The 17,044-nt window shown below is 39.7% G+C and overlaps 1 protein-coding gene across 1 annotated transcript in view; it reads left to right on the top strand.

Moving 5' to 3' along the window:
* PPP2R2C (protein phosphatase 2 regulatory subunit Bgamma) overlaps positions 1-17,044 on the top strand; it is a gene marked incomplete at both ends in the record, with an annotated part of 199,466 nt that overhangs the window by 97,071 nt on the left and 85,351 nt on the right. The window contains 3 exon segments of the mRNA XM_080623909.1: positions 2,316-2,351; positions 2,354-2,413; positions 2,416-2,466. Coding sequence (XP_080480035.1) covers positions 2,316-2,351; positions 2,354-2,413; positions 2,416-2,466 — 147 coding nt within the window.

The raw sequence follows: 17,044 nt of genomic DNA on the forward strand, positions 1-17,044 counted from the left end.
TAACCTTGCACTGAAATGCTAGTATTTCACAGCACTGATATCTAATTTTAATAATCAACCCTTATGCATTGAATGTCTCAAAATTTACTACTTTCTACACTCACAGGTTTTGCTAAAGGCACGCAGATTTCATTTAGTTCATTGCTATAAGGCAAAATGAGACCCACTGTGTTTTTCATAAGGATACACATTTTTGTTCACAGATGGATGAACACATTAAGGTCTGTAACGCCTGTGTCTAAGTTGACGAAGAAGTTGACTTTCTCAAATTACAATTATTTGCTCATCTGACTCATTCATCCAGTTAAAATAACACTAAATCCTGTGACATCTACAGTAGAGCTTTTTTAATCACTGGAATCCAATATTCATTGCTTTTATAAACAAGAACTATGTCATTGTTCTTGAGAGTATCCTAAATCAGCATATGGAACATGCATATTTCAAGTGTGACTATGCAGCCAGAGCTTGATACTATAACTGCTCTGTTCCAGTTATTTATTTGGTAAGTATTTTCACATTTAAAATGAAATGTATGGATTATTCTTTTCGTGATGGGTACTTCATCACTAAAAAATCAGCATTCTCATGGATCCTTTCTCAGTCTTCAGTCTTTTGCAAACTGCAGTCGTGTACTTTCTGAAAAACACGAATGCTCATGTGGAAGAACACCTGGAATTGCTGATGCAAGTTTAAGAAGAGGCATCAGCAGTGTAAGATGGCTGTGCTACACTTGTCACTCCATGGAAAGCCTGCTCAGTGTTTTGCAGTGCCATGTGTGCTCTGTTACATGACAGACACCTGCACTCAGCCCCCAGAACATCTACAAAAACATGCAGATGCTGAGAGAGATGCCTGAAGATTGAAGAAAGTAGAGTTCATCTGGTGTGGAGCTTCTAGGTATGCCCTTCTTTTTATCAACAAAATGACATAGTACTTGAACTATTGCCTGTCTTTTACTTGATCTCTCAATACAGATTTGTTTATAATGTTTATTGCTTTCTCTTAGATAGGAAGTTGAACAAGGTTGTTGAACAGAACATGCAGGGCAGTTCATGTTAATACAGAACTTTTTTCCCTCTTTCATTCTCAGTAAAACACAGGAGTATGGGACAAAAGAGAAGGCCACAGAATTGCAAATAAAAATTAAATATTTGCCCATTTGAAACTGGCAAGGAGACAGCCAATACATTGCCCCACAGCTAGCTCTAGGTTACTAATGATACCTGAACTGTGTTTTAGATGTTCCTGTACTTGGTCATCATTCTCTCTTCATGTTTTATGTTCTTGGCCTGAGTTCATTTGTGGCAGAGATAAGCCTCTTTTTGGATGGCTTTTGGTTTTTGTTTTTCTTTATTTTAAAAATAATCAGACTGCAAATGTTACACAGGGGGGATGAGTGGCGGAGCTCATTCTTGCTTTGCTGTCTACATCAGGAGCATTGGATGGCAGATCTCTGCTTGCTGCAAAGTTAACTCCATGCTGTTTTGATTATTTTTGTCTCATTTTTGCCTCTCAAAGGCTCTAATGAGTGGATGTTTCCTGACTCATTAGTACTTCTTTTTTAATTCATTGAGAGGTATTTCTCTTTTATTCAAAAAGAGAAGGAGGCGTGAAAACTAGCTTCACTGGAGCAGGGGAATAGAAAAACAACTAGCTATTCAAGCTCAGAGCAGGGAAAAGAAATTTTACTCCCTTACTGTCATTCTTTTAAATAAATGAAGAGGTGGGTTTGTCTTTTCTCCACAGCCATCTTTGTACTTTTCTTCTTTACACTCTTCTGCAAACAACTCCATTGCTAAACTGAGATGCTCTTTGCCTAAACCTAAAGTGATGTTAAGAATAGTCTTAAGAAAGCAAACCCACATGATCTGTGTGCTTGCAATCTGTATAGTTGTTTGGAACCTGAATGTAGTTTGGTTTCACAGTACCCACGGCATGCCAGAGCAGAGCTAATCCTGTAGGTGGAAAGTACATTGCTCCATATTGCCTGTTGTAGTCCTCAGGCATATGAATAAGCATGGGCCTGTGCTAAGGCTTTCCCCCTCAATATAATCCTGGAATTTGGGCTGATACAGCATTTTTATATGGGGTGGAGGGTTTATACTGTGAATGACAATTGAATTTACAAGTAAAAAGGACCTCAAATACCTGCTGAAAAGACTGTATTGATATAAGGAGCTGAGATATTGAATGTAGAACTAACTGACACACAGTTTTGAGAAGTTGGGGGGCTTAAGGGGGAAATTAAATGACCTCTCTGTTGTATAGCAGAAGTGGATCAATGGCTTTATTTTTATGTTTTTGTTCGAAAGATATCACCTGCTGGCTGCAAAGTGGATCAATCCAGCTTCCTTCTGGAGCCTGAGCAAGTCACTTGAGGAAGATCTTGCTTTCTGCTGCATCCTAAAGACAACATGGAAGGCGAGAGCATCTGTGAGGTTGATTCTGGAGATGGACTTGGAGGTAAGGATATCTAGCATTTATTTTTGTTTTCATCCCAGATGGCTGGTTACAGAGAGCCCCTATGACAATGGACCTTGGAAGCCACAAAAAGCAAATGTGATAAAAATGTCTGCAGTTCATTGATTGTATTGTGTCACTTTACAAGCAGTGAATAAAAGTTTTTGAAAACAATTGTGTCTTAGAGGGAGTGGCACACCTGGAGATCCTGTGTTCTTAATGTTGTTATTTAGAGTCTGAGATGTCCCAAAGATGATGCAAACCTAAATGCTTTCAATAAAAGTAAAGGCATGTAGCCTTTTCTCTCTTTCTTTGGTTCTCCTTTTCCTGTCTCTCATGTGCACACACTATCTGTTTTGTTTGTGTTTTTATTCTGGACTGCAGAAAATGGCATGAAATGGTACTGATTCTGTCTTCTGTACTAGTGACCTGTGTATAAATGGAGACTTTTCATTGACATAAAGAGTTCTTATTCTTACTTAGCTGCTAATTCTAAAGGTGTCCTTTGGCAACTTAGCTAGTGTTGTTTATCATTTTCATAATGGGGTATACAGCTTCTCAGAGAAGGTAATACTACATCTATGGAACTGCTGTTCTTTGTGTATAATGCAGGGGACCTTTGACAGAGTTTTTTGATAGATCCCTCTAATTTAAATTCCTGGTTTAACACAGCTTCTTCCGTGATTATCTAATGAAACACATTTATCTAGTTTGCCGAATACCTTGAAGCACCTAGGTCAACTCACTTTTGAACTCAGAAGTCTAAATATTATGGAAAAGAATGAAGTTCTACATTTGAATGCTGAAATAACACAAAACTTGGTATGCTGCACATGTTTGATGGGTTAGATGTGTTCCTGTAACTGGATTGTAACCAGGCAGATTGTTTTTTGTCTGAGTGTACAGTGCTTGTGCTAAGATGCCCTCTTTTATGTTTGATACTTCCGTAATACTTTTCCTGGGCCCTAGATGTATCAGTAGTTCTGTGTACTAGGAGGAATAGTTTCTACTGTCTTATCCCTGAGTTTCCTTCTTATTAGAGAGTTGCTTCTAGACACTTATCAGTTGGGCTAATATGCAGATATTGAACAGTTTACTTCTTTTGTTTAAGACAAAAAACCCTGGTGGTTCAAGTTCTTTTTAAAATTCCTGATAATAATGTCTATGAAATAATTATTTTGTCATAAGAAATTTTGTGCCAAGAACAATGTAAGTATTTATGCTTAAATAGTGCCTTTCTGATAGGTGAATGAAGGGTAATAGCGTAGCTGCGTTCTCTTTGGCATTCTAAACATTTGTGTTGTCCTCTCTCAGAGTTTTAGAAACAGCTGGAACCATCGTTATGACTGTTACTGATTAGGTTACTTTTTTATTTATCCTTTCTTAAGTGCTGATTTTAGCCTTACATTGCATCCTTCAGTCACTGAATCTCTGCTGTGCTACTGCACCTTTGTAATTTCTTTCATGCAACTTAGAACATGGAAAAATTCTTTCCGAGCTGAGGTCAAAGACAATTTTGTATCCCAGCCCTCCTTGAGTCTGACCTTGTTGTTGTAATAAGTTGCTGTTCTTGATCTACATTTTTCGTATTTATATAGGCAAGAGTGTGTATGGTTTAAGTACACAGAATGGGTAACCAAAGTGTACGTATTTCTGGCTTGTCTTGCTCTCTTCTATTTGAATTCTGACTTTAGATCATCAACTCTTCAGAGCAAATTTACTATATTTTGGGAAACAATAGATTGCCATTGGGCTAAGTTCAATAGAATTATTGGTATGAGAACAAAATCTGATCTTGTATGTGATAGGGACTTACTTTCAAGGAACATGTTGATATCTTCAGCATACATATATGTATAGCGGTTTTTTTGAACAAAGTGTGCTTGCATGACTAATACCGGAGTCCTATTTCACATATTGCAGAAAACAGGTGATGTTCTATCTGTGAATTACTGGATTGCAGCTTAAGTAAAAAAAAATTCCTTGCTCCCCCCCATAAATAAACCAAAAGTATATCAAAACAAACTCACCCAATATTCTCATTCTGAAAGTATGAAGAATGGGAAAGAGCTAGTATTCTGTTATGATAAGCCACTGTATCTGATGAGTAAGGGAAGTGTTGGAAAAAACCATGTTTTAAAATCAAGGGCAACTAAAACTTTGAATGTAGCTTTCTAAGTTTCTTGGATTCTCTTTGTCCTGCTTTTCCTGTTTCTGCTTGAGGTACCAAAATGACAAGTATATGCTGTTTATGGATCCAAACTAAGGAATTCTGCACTGTTTTATAGGATGTGAATTAAATAAAAATGTGATTTTAAAGTAAGTATGTTTTGGAAAAGAAAGGACATCCTCTTTGAGATAGGTATGTAGTTCTCTGTAGTGTATAACAAAGTCTGTATACATCCTATATATTATAAATACAGATATACCTTGAGACATGTGCATATCAAGCACAAATGTTTAATTACAGTTAGGCTGATCTGATGTCTGAGATCTGAGACAAAACAGAAGTATGCCCATTTTCAGCAACATGAGTAGAACTTGTCAAGGAATTTACCGGTACAATGAAATTGCATTCAAAAAAACCCAGTATGTTTTGTTAATTCAAGGTCTGTGGTCTCTGATGGAAAAGTTTCCTGGGACCATAATCTCCCTGTGAAACTGGGGAATTGGAAGGTCAAAAGACCATTAGAGTTTTGTGGCTGTTTCTTATCAGATTAAAAAAAAAAAAAAAACTAATAAAAAATTAACAAAACCATTGTTCCATATTTTATTTTTTATTAACTGAAAAATCAGGCCACTGTTTTCAGGAACCCAAAGCAAGGCTTTTCCCCTCATTTTAATTGCAGAGAAGTATTTGTTTTTTCATAGGTGTGAGTGGCTTATAGCACTCCTTAATGCCAGTAAAAGCTCAGGAATGATGGTTATAGAGACCAAGTAAATTCATTTGATACTGTGGGGTTATGTATTTAACTCAGACTTCTGGGGTTTAGAAAATAACCCTAATATTAGAAGCAGTTTAGGTATCTGTGCTGCAGGCATTGTATCTGGTCTTCCTGATGTGATGTTGCTTCACAGCAGGTTTGAATGCCCTTAAAGGATGCACAAAAAGAACTTTTCTCCCAGCCTGTAAAGCCAAACTTTTTTATGCAGTTGAATAGAGTCTCCACAGTACAAGCCACCCCAAACATGGTGGAGAAGAGACAGGCCTGTAATTCTTCACTGAAGACCTATTATAGCTGACCTAAAACAGATGGGCACATGTACTTCAAAGCAAAGACTTCATAGCTTCAGTTGCCTGGGAGAGATTTATGCTTTTCTCAGATGAAAGAACTCAGTGGTGGGGTGACCTTAGCTGGCTGCCAGGTGCCCAGCAAGCTGCTCTCTCACTCCCCCTCCTCAGCAGGACAGGGAGGAAAATAAGATGAAAGAATCAGGTAAAAGAGACTCGAGACAGATTTATTTGTTGCTAATTAAAAAATATAGTAGATTAGCATGTGCTGTTCATGGGCTACAGGTTCCCTCAGGGCATCTCCACCTGCTCTGGTGTGGGGTCCTGCATAGGCTGCAGGTGGATATCCACTCTACCATGGACCTCCATGGGCTGCAGGGGCATAACCTGCCTCACCATAGGCTGCAAGGACAGTCTGCCTCACCATAGGCTGCACCAAGGGCTGCAGGGGAATCTACTCTGGTGCCTGGAGCACCTCCTCCCCTCCTTCTGCGCTGACCTTGGTGTCTGCAGGGCTGTTTCTCACATATTCTCACTCCTCTCTCCCAGAAGCTGTTGCACAGCTTTTTCACTCTTTCTTATATACGTTATCACAGAGGTACCACCAGTGTCACTCATGGGCTCAGCTTTGGCCAGTGGTGGATCTGTCTTGGAGCTGGCTGGAGCTGCCTCTGCCTAACACAGGGGGGCAGCTCATGGTCTTTTCTCAGAGGCCACCACTGCCTCTCGTCCACCCCAAACCTTGCATTGTACACCCAACACAGACTCTTACTGTTATTCCAGAGCAATACGCTGCCTCAAATGCATTCCTTGTAGACTTGATGCAATTCTGAGAGGGTATTGTCATTAAGTGATTCCTTTCTTACCAGTATCTTGGCTACTTTGATGTGTTCCTAAAAGTAGTCACTAACTTGGACAATGTTGAGTTAGGTGTATTTGGAGAAGTTTCTTTAGGAACTTTTAATCCTTTTAATTAGAGGATGATTTGATTATTTGTTAAACTGAAGTTCAAGCTCTGTTATTGCTTCCATGACTAATTTTTTTTTGTGTCAAAGAGTCGGTCTTGTATAGATATATATACAGAATCAATACGATAGCATACATTTTCCTTGTTCCCTGTACTGTTTTTTAGTAAGAACCTGAAGATTTGCTGCGGCCCACAAAGTATTAAGGGGAAGAGACTGGGGAGGAGTTAAGCAACTTTTGCAGTTCTGTTGCATTGCTGATATTATGCCAGATCTGCTTTTGGCCTGGTGTTTCCACTTGTAGCTCTTGTTCAAGCCAAAAATCCTTCCTGCGTGTTAGCAAGGCTGCGAGCCAGTTGCTATGGTATTCAGCTTTTTTCTCTCTCTACCCAATCGGCTTGCTTTTGTGATGATTCAGCCAGAATAAGAAATCAGTCACACAGGCTAGAGCTGTAATCAAAAGAGCAGCTGTTGTTGGCTGGAAAATCTATAGAGATTGAGAGAACAGCAGGATTTGAATTTCAAGAAAGTATTTATCACAGTCTGTTTATGGTATATATCTAATGCACAGCTAAATGTTATAACAGTGGTTACAACAGTAGTCCATTTTCAGGATGATGGTAAAAATTGAGTCACTGGACTCATTTCTCTATGTTGTTTCATTGCCCCAAAAGCATCAGTAATTTCCAGCAAAAGAATTATCAGGTATTTTTATTCTGTGTCCATTTTTGATTGTTTTTTGTTGTGTTGCTAACTGGTAGTGTGTTTCTGACAGGATATTATTTAGTCGTAGAAGACTGCCAGACTCTGTCACTTGTCTCCTCAATTTTGGTGTTGCTGTTTGGTTAATCAGAAAATTCTGAAAGGCTGCTTGATAATGTAAAAGGATTTTAAAGTCATAATGGTGCTGATTGTAGCTGCAGTGATCCAAGGATAAAAGAAAGACAAGGTAGGTAGAGGTATGTTCTGATAAATGAACTAGCAAAAAGGGAGGATGGACTTTTGTGGGTGTTCTACAGGTTTTAAGAAGCTCTTCCCTACTTGAGGGCTATGTTGTTCCCCTGCTCCCCCTGTCTGCAGCTGGATCAGCAGGACAAAAAAAGATACTTTTTTCAGACAGAACAATTTCTATTCAAACTCATGGCTATACCAAAAATAAAACGTTTAAATGTCCATCTAGAAATCACTAGAAATCACGCTTGTAAAGGACAGTACATACTAAAAGACCATGAAAATTTAGACAATGCAGCTGATAACAATAAGTATGTTAAAAAACATATTTGAATTTGGAAATAACTAGACAAAAAAGTAAAGATTTCTTCTAGGAATGCTTCTTGTCTGTGTTCCCAATACAGTGGCACAATCCTTTCCTAACTGATAGGAGGATCTCCTGAATAAGCCTTTCCTTATTGCTTCCAGCAATGTCATGACAGCTTTTATTTTCTTTCCCAGAGCCTTATGTGCTACCCCTTCTTTTTCTCTATGCAGGCAATGTCCCACCGTGAACTAAAATGTTCATAGTGGATAATGGTATCTCTGTTCTCACTGAGAATGAACAAAACCTCTTCCTTAGTTATCAAGGGTTTCATAGAATCATAGAATAGTTAGGGTTGGAAAGGACCTTAAGATCATCTAGTTCCAACCTCCCTGCCATGGGCAGGGACACCTCACACTAAACCATGCCACCCAAGGCTCTGTCCAACCTGGCCTTGAACACCGCCAAGGAGAGAGCATTCACAACTTCCTTGGGCAACCCATTCCAGTGCCTCACCACCCTAACTGTAAAGAACTTCTTCCTTATATCCAATCTAAACTTCCCCTGTTTAAGTTTGAACCCGTTACCCCTTGTCCTATCACTACAGTCCCTGATGAAGAGTCCCTCCCCAACATCCTTATAGGCCCCCTTCAGATACTGGAAGGCTGCTATGAGGTCTCCACGCAGCCTTCTCTTCTCCAAGCTGAACAGCCCCAACTTTCTCAGCCTCTCTTCATACGGGAGGTGCTCCAGTCCCCTGATCATCCTCGTGGCCCTCCTCTGGACTTGTTCCAACAGTTCCATGTCCTTTTTATGTTGAGGACACCAGAAGTGCACACAATACTGCAAGTAAGGTCTCACGAGAGCAGAGTAGAGGGGCAGGATCACCTCCTTCGACCTGCTGGTGACACTCCTCTTGATGCAGCCCAGGATACAGTTGGCTTTCTGGGCTGCGAGTGCACACTGAAGCTGGCTCATGTTCATTGTCTCATCAACCAACACCCCCAAGTCCTTCTCTGCAGGGCTGCTCTGAATCTCTTTCTCTGCCCAACCTGTAGCTTTGCCTGGGATTGCTCCAGCCCAGGTGTAGGACCTTGCACTTGGCATGGTTAAACTTCATAAGGTTGGCATCAGCCCACCTCACAAGCACATTAAGGTTCCTTTGGATGGCATCCCTTCCCTCCAGCGTATCAACCGAACCACACAGCTTGGTGTCATCGGCAAACTTGCTGAGGGCGCACTCAATCCCACTGTCCATGTCACCGCCAAAGATGTTGAACAAGACCGGTCCCAACACCGATCCCTGAGGGACACCACTCGTTACTGGTCTCCAGCCGGACATCGAGCCATTGACCACAACTCTTTGCGTGCAGCCATCCAGCCAGTTCTTTATCCACCGAGTGGTCCACCCATCAAATTGATGTCTCTCCAATTTAGAGACAAGGATGTCGTGTGGGACAGTGTCGAACGCTTTGCACAAGTCCAGGTAGATGATGTCAACTGCTCTGCCCCTGTCCATCAGTTTCGTAGCCCCATTATAGAAGGCCACCAAATTGGTCAGGCAGGATTTCCCCTTAGTGAAGCCATGCTGGCTGTCACCAACCACCTTGTTGTTTTTCATGTGCCTTAGCATTTCTTCCAGGAGAATCTGCTCCAAGATTTTGCCAGGCACAGAGGTGAGACTGACTGGTCTGTAATTCCCTGGGTCATCCGTTTTCCCCTTCTTGAAAATGGGGTTATATTTCCCTTTTTCCAGTCGTCAGGAACTTCACCTGACTGCCATGATTTTTCAAATATGATGGCCAGTGGCTTAGCAACTTCATTAGCCAGCTCCTTCAGGACCCGCAGATGGATTTCATCAGGTGCAGTGGGACTCCTGCATCCTAGTAAGTGGGACATGGAGTACTCCCCATTGACCATTTAGCTAAATGGGCTAAAATCTTTTTAGGTCTGTTATTAGTTTTTATTTATGCCAAACACATACTCATGGGACAATCTCCCATGCTTTTCAGTGAAATGAAAAACCTAGAAAAATCTGGGTGGATCAAGTGACTTCTTAGTGTTTATGGTTTTGGATGGCCTGTCACATGAAAGAGGGGGAGATTTTCTCAACCCCTAGTTGATTTGTGTATCAACACCCCATCAACACCCCAGGAAAGCCAAGAGCTTTGTGCCCAACCAGCCTGTCGGTATCCCATTATAGGAACCCTTCACTGAACAGTCCTGCTGGATTGGAGCGTGATTCGACTGACTTGTTCAGGGAAATGTGCCAGCAGCATCAGGGGGACTCCTCAGCAGCTCTGCCCACTTTATCCAGATCTGTTGCCCACTGCCGGTGGCTGCTGGTGCCCACAAAGGGCTAACACTGGCAGTTTACAGAATGACACTCTATTAGTATGAAATCGTGAGAAATTAAGGTTCCTGATTGCCGGTGATAGGTTGCAAAAACAAGCTTGAAGTGATTACGCAACTAGACTGTAATCACTAATAACAGCTAGTGTTAGTTATTTGACACACATAAAGTTCGTACCCAGTATGCATCCCTACGTGGGAGAAGATGGGTTCATTCCATCAGCTGATCCCAGCAGTTACTGTGGAGTCTTCCCTGCTTTCCCTTTCCTAATTTCACATATTTATACAATATGATTCAGGTTAGTAACTCCCCGTAACCCTCCCACCAATGTACAGTGTGGTCAGTTAGTTTGCATGAAGTTGCATCCTTTCTATTGAAAGGATAGCCTAGTCATGTTTTGCTGATGCGTGAAGCCATATGTTGATGATGTCTGTGTGCTAAACCAGGCTTCAAGGATAGTCTTTACTGATTAGAGATTCATTAGTTCTGTTTCTCAATCTGCCTACACAAAGGCAAAGCCTTCCCTCCCACTGTCAGTTCTTTGTCAGTGTTGTTCATCCTGACCTTGTAGGGAGGCCCTTGCATCTGTCTAGGTTTCTCTATAATAACACAGGTTTCAACTTTTTAACTCTATGCCTATGGAGCTTGAGTGATTCTAGTCATACTTTATTCCTGATGACTGTAAAATACTCTCACTTTGCTTTTATAAATACAAATCTAGCTTCCTTGTTTGGCAGCTGCTGCATGGTTTATCTGTACATGGTGCCTTCAAGTACCCACTCCTGCAGGGAACAGAGCCTGCAATCACGGGGTAGATTCTGTGCATGCCAGCCGCATCCCATCCTGAAAGTAGCAGTTGTATTTTACCCTAAGGTTTTCCTATATATGTTATAATAGAACTTTAGGGGACTGGGGAAGGCAGTCTCTAATTTCCCCCGTTTTCCCACAATAGCCGAATTTAATATATGTGACGTTTCACATTTGTTAGTTGCCACTGATGTTGAGTACATAAAACCCATACATTTTAATGGCACAGTTCACTGATATTTTATCTTCTTTTATTTTCAGATGAGCTTTCTATTGTTAGATGAGCTTTTTATTGTTCATTAGTGTTCTTTAACTTATTTTAAAGAACTACATCCTAGGTTACAGATATGTACAAATGACCAGCAGTCATTTGACATTATAGTCATTCGAGTATGGCAGATAGTTTTGCACTATGATAAATGTGGGATATTTTATATTGATTTTTATCTTCATCTAGAAATAAATTTGTAAATACGGGAGGGAGAGCAAAGAATGGGAGTTGTTCTCAGACATAGCTTTTTGGTGGCTTGCGTTCAAAATATGTATAGAGCACTTATGAAAAGTAATGCTAATCCGTAATTATAGTGGATATTAAAAATAGTGTGGAAATCATCCCAAAGGTGATTATGAAATTGAAATGCTCATAAGCACATTTGCCAGTATTTAGGTGACAATTAATGTCTTTGGTCTGTTTCTTCACTTGATGATGGAGATATAGTGATAAGGGGATCCCCTATATATTAAGGGGTGACAGTTTGCAACCTAAAAGTGGAAAACCTCAACAAATGGCTCCTAGTGAAATGATAGGAGAACTCTGACAAGTTGTATTTCTGTGATTGTCTGCTGCAAATAAATGCTTAGATGAGGTCTTCCAGTGGTGGCATAGATGGTTTAGAGATAACTTAGTTTGTTCTTTATTCAAGCACCACAGTCATTGATCATATCATTGAAGAAGTATTGAGCACCTAATATTCTTAAGCCAGAAAGTGGACAAGAATATTCAAGTACATGTATGTTTCTGTATTTCTATACATCGTCTCTTAGAAATTGCCCTTGGCGTCTAATTACTCATGTCTACTTGCCAGCCAGCTTGTAAGGCAAGTCACAAAGGGTGGGATTTCATTTAATAGAGCTCTGCCTTTTTAAGGAAAGTGCAATGTAAGATACGGGAAGTGCATTAAATTTGGTTATATAAAAAAAACTGTGCACTATGCACTTCTGTTGTTCAAAGATGTGGCTTGCTACATGTCACGATTTACCTTTCACATGTTGTATACATGTACTGATAGCTCTTCACTGCTTATACTGAACCTTTGCAAGCAGTGTTTCCCTGCTAGTGTTAAGTATTACAGCTCCGATGCCTTTGGAAACCATAGTAGATGTGAGGTTTTCATACCCAGAGAACTTGCCCCATTTCCACCAAAACAATACTGGGGGCTTGATTCAGATTTGGTATTTATTAAAAGCACAACTTTTCACAGTGCAAATACAAGTAGAAGGAAAATTCCTTGTGAGTAGGATACATACAGATACACACCTGAGTAACTAACTTGAATGGATTGCTGCTGTCTGGACTAGATTTATATAATGACAAATGCCTCCATAAAAAAACCACCTGTTTTGATACAGCAGTTCATATTTGTGAATTTCAAAGCTCTGCAAATTTAAACATAAGCATGTGTAAATAAGCACTGAGATCACCCTGGCATACATAATAGATTTTTTTTTTCCCTATTCAGTACTTGCATGCATTTTCTTTCCAATGTATCTTCTAGAAAAGAAAGGCTTTTGAAGAAGAGTGAAAGATACAAATTAAAATGGAGAATCTATTTCTACAGAGATCCATAAGGTTTTTCTCTTTGATGCTGTACAGACCTGGAGTGAGGTGTTGATGGTTTGGGCCGCTCTGCTTTGAATACCACTATTAATGTAAAATGGGTCCCTTACCTTTCTCTCCATGTGTTCTGGTGACAGAAATACAGTTTATTTCTCTGAAACAGAGCATTTAATTTATATGCTTGTGTGATTTTATTTCCCTCCTTCCCCGTTTTTTATTTTCTATTAGTAAGATCCTGTCTTTAAAAGAGAAAGAGCACCTCTTCTCTGTATCCTGTACACTGATTTTTCTGGGCTCCATTTTAAATTCTATTTACTGAAGCACTTAATGCTTCTTAAAGCCCTACAACAAGCATTCTGCTGAACCGTTTTTGATGAAGGGTTAACTGTTTTATCTGAGTTGAATCCCTTCAGCAGCTGTACAGTGGGTTTCACGCTATGGAGGTTTCAGAGTGCTTAATTATTTCAATGACTTAGATCAGGATGGAACTCTCAGCACCTCCCTGGTAATTCTAAAAAATAGTACCTGCTTCTTTGGGGTTAGGAGTATGAGAGAGGAAACTCTCCTGAGTCAAGGCAAATTACACTGGTGGAAGTGAATATACCAGCTTGAAAGATCTGGGCTGCAGCTTGTGACTTTCACTCTTGCAAGTCTGGGAATGTCTACTGAGGAAGTATTTGTCCATTATTGAAAGTGATTGGGAGAACAAGGTGCTTGCTTACTTACAGGATCAAAAGTTTTTTTTCCTGCTTGAAAAATTATCCTTAGATGAGGAAAGTTTTCACCATTTTTTTTGTCTTGAATTTCTTTGTTTTTTAGGGAAAGCTATAAGGAAGCTTGTGCGCAAGGCGACTCTGGTGGCATCTAGAATCCTCAGATTTCCTTGACTGAATCCATCTGGGTTTAGCCCTAAGTGTAGTAGACAAGCTGCACTGCTTGCACTGATAAATTATATCTTCCAAATGATAGACCAAGGTACAGTCATGTATACTAACCATTTTTGATCTCATTTGAACTCTTTATTCTGTTGCTTTTTGAATAGTTGTGACAATTCGGTTTGTCCCCATTGTTGTGGACTATCTTTTCATCAGCGTTCGCAAAAAAGAAAGAGATTTCTGGCCTGGCTTTGGCATTTGATGTTGTCAGCTCCTTAATGAGTCTGCAGCTTGGAGGGAAACTTAGCCTCTCCTGAGATTTACAAACTTGCCTTCAGTGGCAGGTAGACGGTGGAACTGTTGGCAGCATAACTTTATTTGGGTTTTCTACATGTGGAAAAGAAAAACGTGAAAACCTAAACCAAAACTCCACTTCCGTTTTTGACATACATTTTGATTTTACTTTGCTCAGCAGTCATAAAATGAAATCAGAGACTATGGTCCAACAAAGCATAGATTTTGATCGTAACACCTGTATCGTCGAAAATAAAAATAGATCAATAAAGTACTATTCTAAATGTTAGATAATAATTAGGTTTCTTTATATCTTTGTTGGTATCTCAGCTAGCTGTTGGAATGAGCAAGCAATCTCAGTGCTTTCTGAGGTCAGAACTTCTCTTTGCTTTTGTTTTAGATGGGAAAATCTTGTCTCCTACCTGTGTCTTTTCTGAACTATAGGGGAATTACTGTAATGACACAGAATGTTACCAGTTTCAAGATGTTTTTGGAGTGGTGGTATTGGTTCACAGTTTAAAAGACTTTGGTATCCAACAGAATATATTGCTCTGTTTGGATCGTCCATGACATAAAAATTAAGGCTGATTAAGCATTTTTTTAAACTTATTGGATCATGACATTGAATATTAATGCACTTGCACAGAGGCTATTAAAAATTTGATTTTATGTGGTTTAGACATTGAGTTGGAAGACTTCAGAGCTGTCCTTTCTTTTGACTAAAGATTGGGGGGAACGCTCCCTGCATGTGTCTTCTTGATTCCTTCATGCTGCATGTTGCGCTGAGGCTGTTTCCTGCCTCCAGCTTCAAATGTTGAGATTTATCCCTGTTTTGGTATTGTACCCAAATACAAATTCTTCCTGTGGCTTCTCTGTAGTGCATGAAATACTTGGGAAAGCATCTGGGGTCTGGAATGGATCATAGAATCACAGAATGATTTGGGTTGGAAGGGACCTAAAAGATCATCCAGTTCCGATTCTCTGCCACAGTCAGGGACACCTTCCACTAGACCAGGTTGCTCCAAGCCCCATCCAACCTGGCCTTGAACACTGCCAGGGATGGGGCAGCCACAACTTCTCTGGGTAACCTGTTCCAGTACCTCACCACCCTTATAGGGAAGAATTTTTCCATAATACCTAATCTAAATCTACCCTCTTTCAGATGATTGGAAGGTCAGATTGACTGGCACGTTTGGCCCTTTGTACATGTTTGGATCTTTCTAAGGGAGATTCTGTACCAACTCTATTCTAAATCATCAGCTGACCACAATAAAGCAGTCTGTAGATCATGTGCAATTTGCAAGTTTCATATGGCTTTGAAGTTGCTACATAACATCTGTTTTCTGTTGTCTGGCAAAAGAATATTAGATGTAAAGAATGAATGCTGCTGGTGTTCAGCCTTGTCAAGCTGGTTCTCCTCTTGAATGGAGTTTTTTAAAATGCATGTGCTTTCTGAGAGGTTAATGAAAGGTTCCCATAATTCTCCTGTTTAATTAGTGCAATACAGCAAATAAGGTCTAAAAGTGCATGGCTATCTTTTCAACTGACAGCAGTGGGTCACACTTTTGGCATACAGATAATTGTTAATTTTATGTGTGTATCATTAGTGGAACAGGAAGATGAGTGAATTTTTGCTGGGTTATGATAGTGGCTGTGATGACATTCAGCGGGCCTGTAATGGTCTGTGTCAAGTGCTTCCCCTCTTTGTTCACCACCAGTGTTTTGTGATAAGTCTTTATATCTATTGTATATCTGTTCAACATTTGGGGGAGGTAAATTCACTTTCTCTGTTCTAGAAAATTCTGATGTTATTGAGTGGTGGGTTTGCATTAGGAAGTATTGTGCTCCTCTGTTTACAATCTTTAGGGAAATTCTGACTGCCAGCAAAATAATTTCTGGACAGAAAAAGCCCTCAGTTTCCTTCTACAAGAGATAAAGTGGACACCACATTGGAAATATTTGGAAGCTTGCAAAGAAAATTAAAGCTAAGCATATGTTTTGGTGTAAAGCTCTGGAGTTCAGTGCCTGCTGTGACGGGCTATTCTCCAGCCCCTGATGAAGGACTGGAGAGAGGATGGCTCAGGTTGTCCTTAACCACACGTTGCAGCAAGACTAAGGCTGTTGTGGCGTGATAGATTTCTGTTAGTATAGATAGTACTATAACGATAGTAAAATGCTGAACATAATTTTAAATTCCAGATAATAAATGAAAGGGATTTTATAGGCACTAATTACAGAATTTAAAAGCACCAGAGACCCAGGGACATTTTAAATGTTAGATGAAAAACATGCTTGATGAAATCAAGTACTCAGAAGTCAGCAAAACTTGGAAATTTGCTCATGTTTTTCGTGGGCTGCTTGAATACAAAAGCTGTAAAACCACAAGCTAATTTTACTTTAGCTTAGTAGTCACTCAATGAATTAATTAAACGCATAGGAAGGTATCCTGAAAAATAGTCATGGCAAATGTTTTTGAGCTCTTGACCCAAAAAGTTTCCCTTTATTTGAAAGGTATATATATATAACTAAGGTTATATCTATATTTGAAAGGTATACATATATAACTAGGCATTTATGATAACTCAAGATGGTCCAGTTAGATAGTATCTTGAGTTAAAGCATGATGATATACAGATTATATCATTCACTCCAACTCTTCAGCACACAGGGGTAAGGATGAATGTCATCAGAAGCAAGTAGGAGAGGATGCCAATTTGATATGTTCATTGGGAGAAATCTCTAAGTTGGTTTGGGAGAGGACTGGTTGTGCTAATGCAATAAGCACATGCTAAGAGAGATCTTACAGCATAAGAAAGAAAAGTTAATTTGGATTCTCAGCTTTTAAAAGGGATTCTGTGGAGATAAAGCAGTTACTAATATGGTCATGGTTTTAGTATAGAAGGTAACTGATCCATTTAAAGAGCAGTCCATATAGTCAGATGTCTGTGCAGGCTTATGGATTT

Source organism: Psittacula echo, assembly GCF_963264785.1.
Source record: "Psittacula echo genome assembly, chromosome: 1".
Lineage (NCBI taxonomy): Eukaryota > Metazoa > Chordata > Aves > Psittaciformes > Psittacidae > Psittacula > Psittacula echo.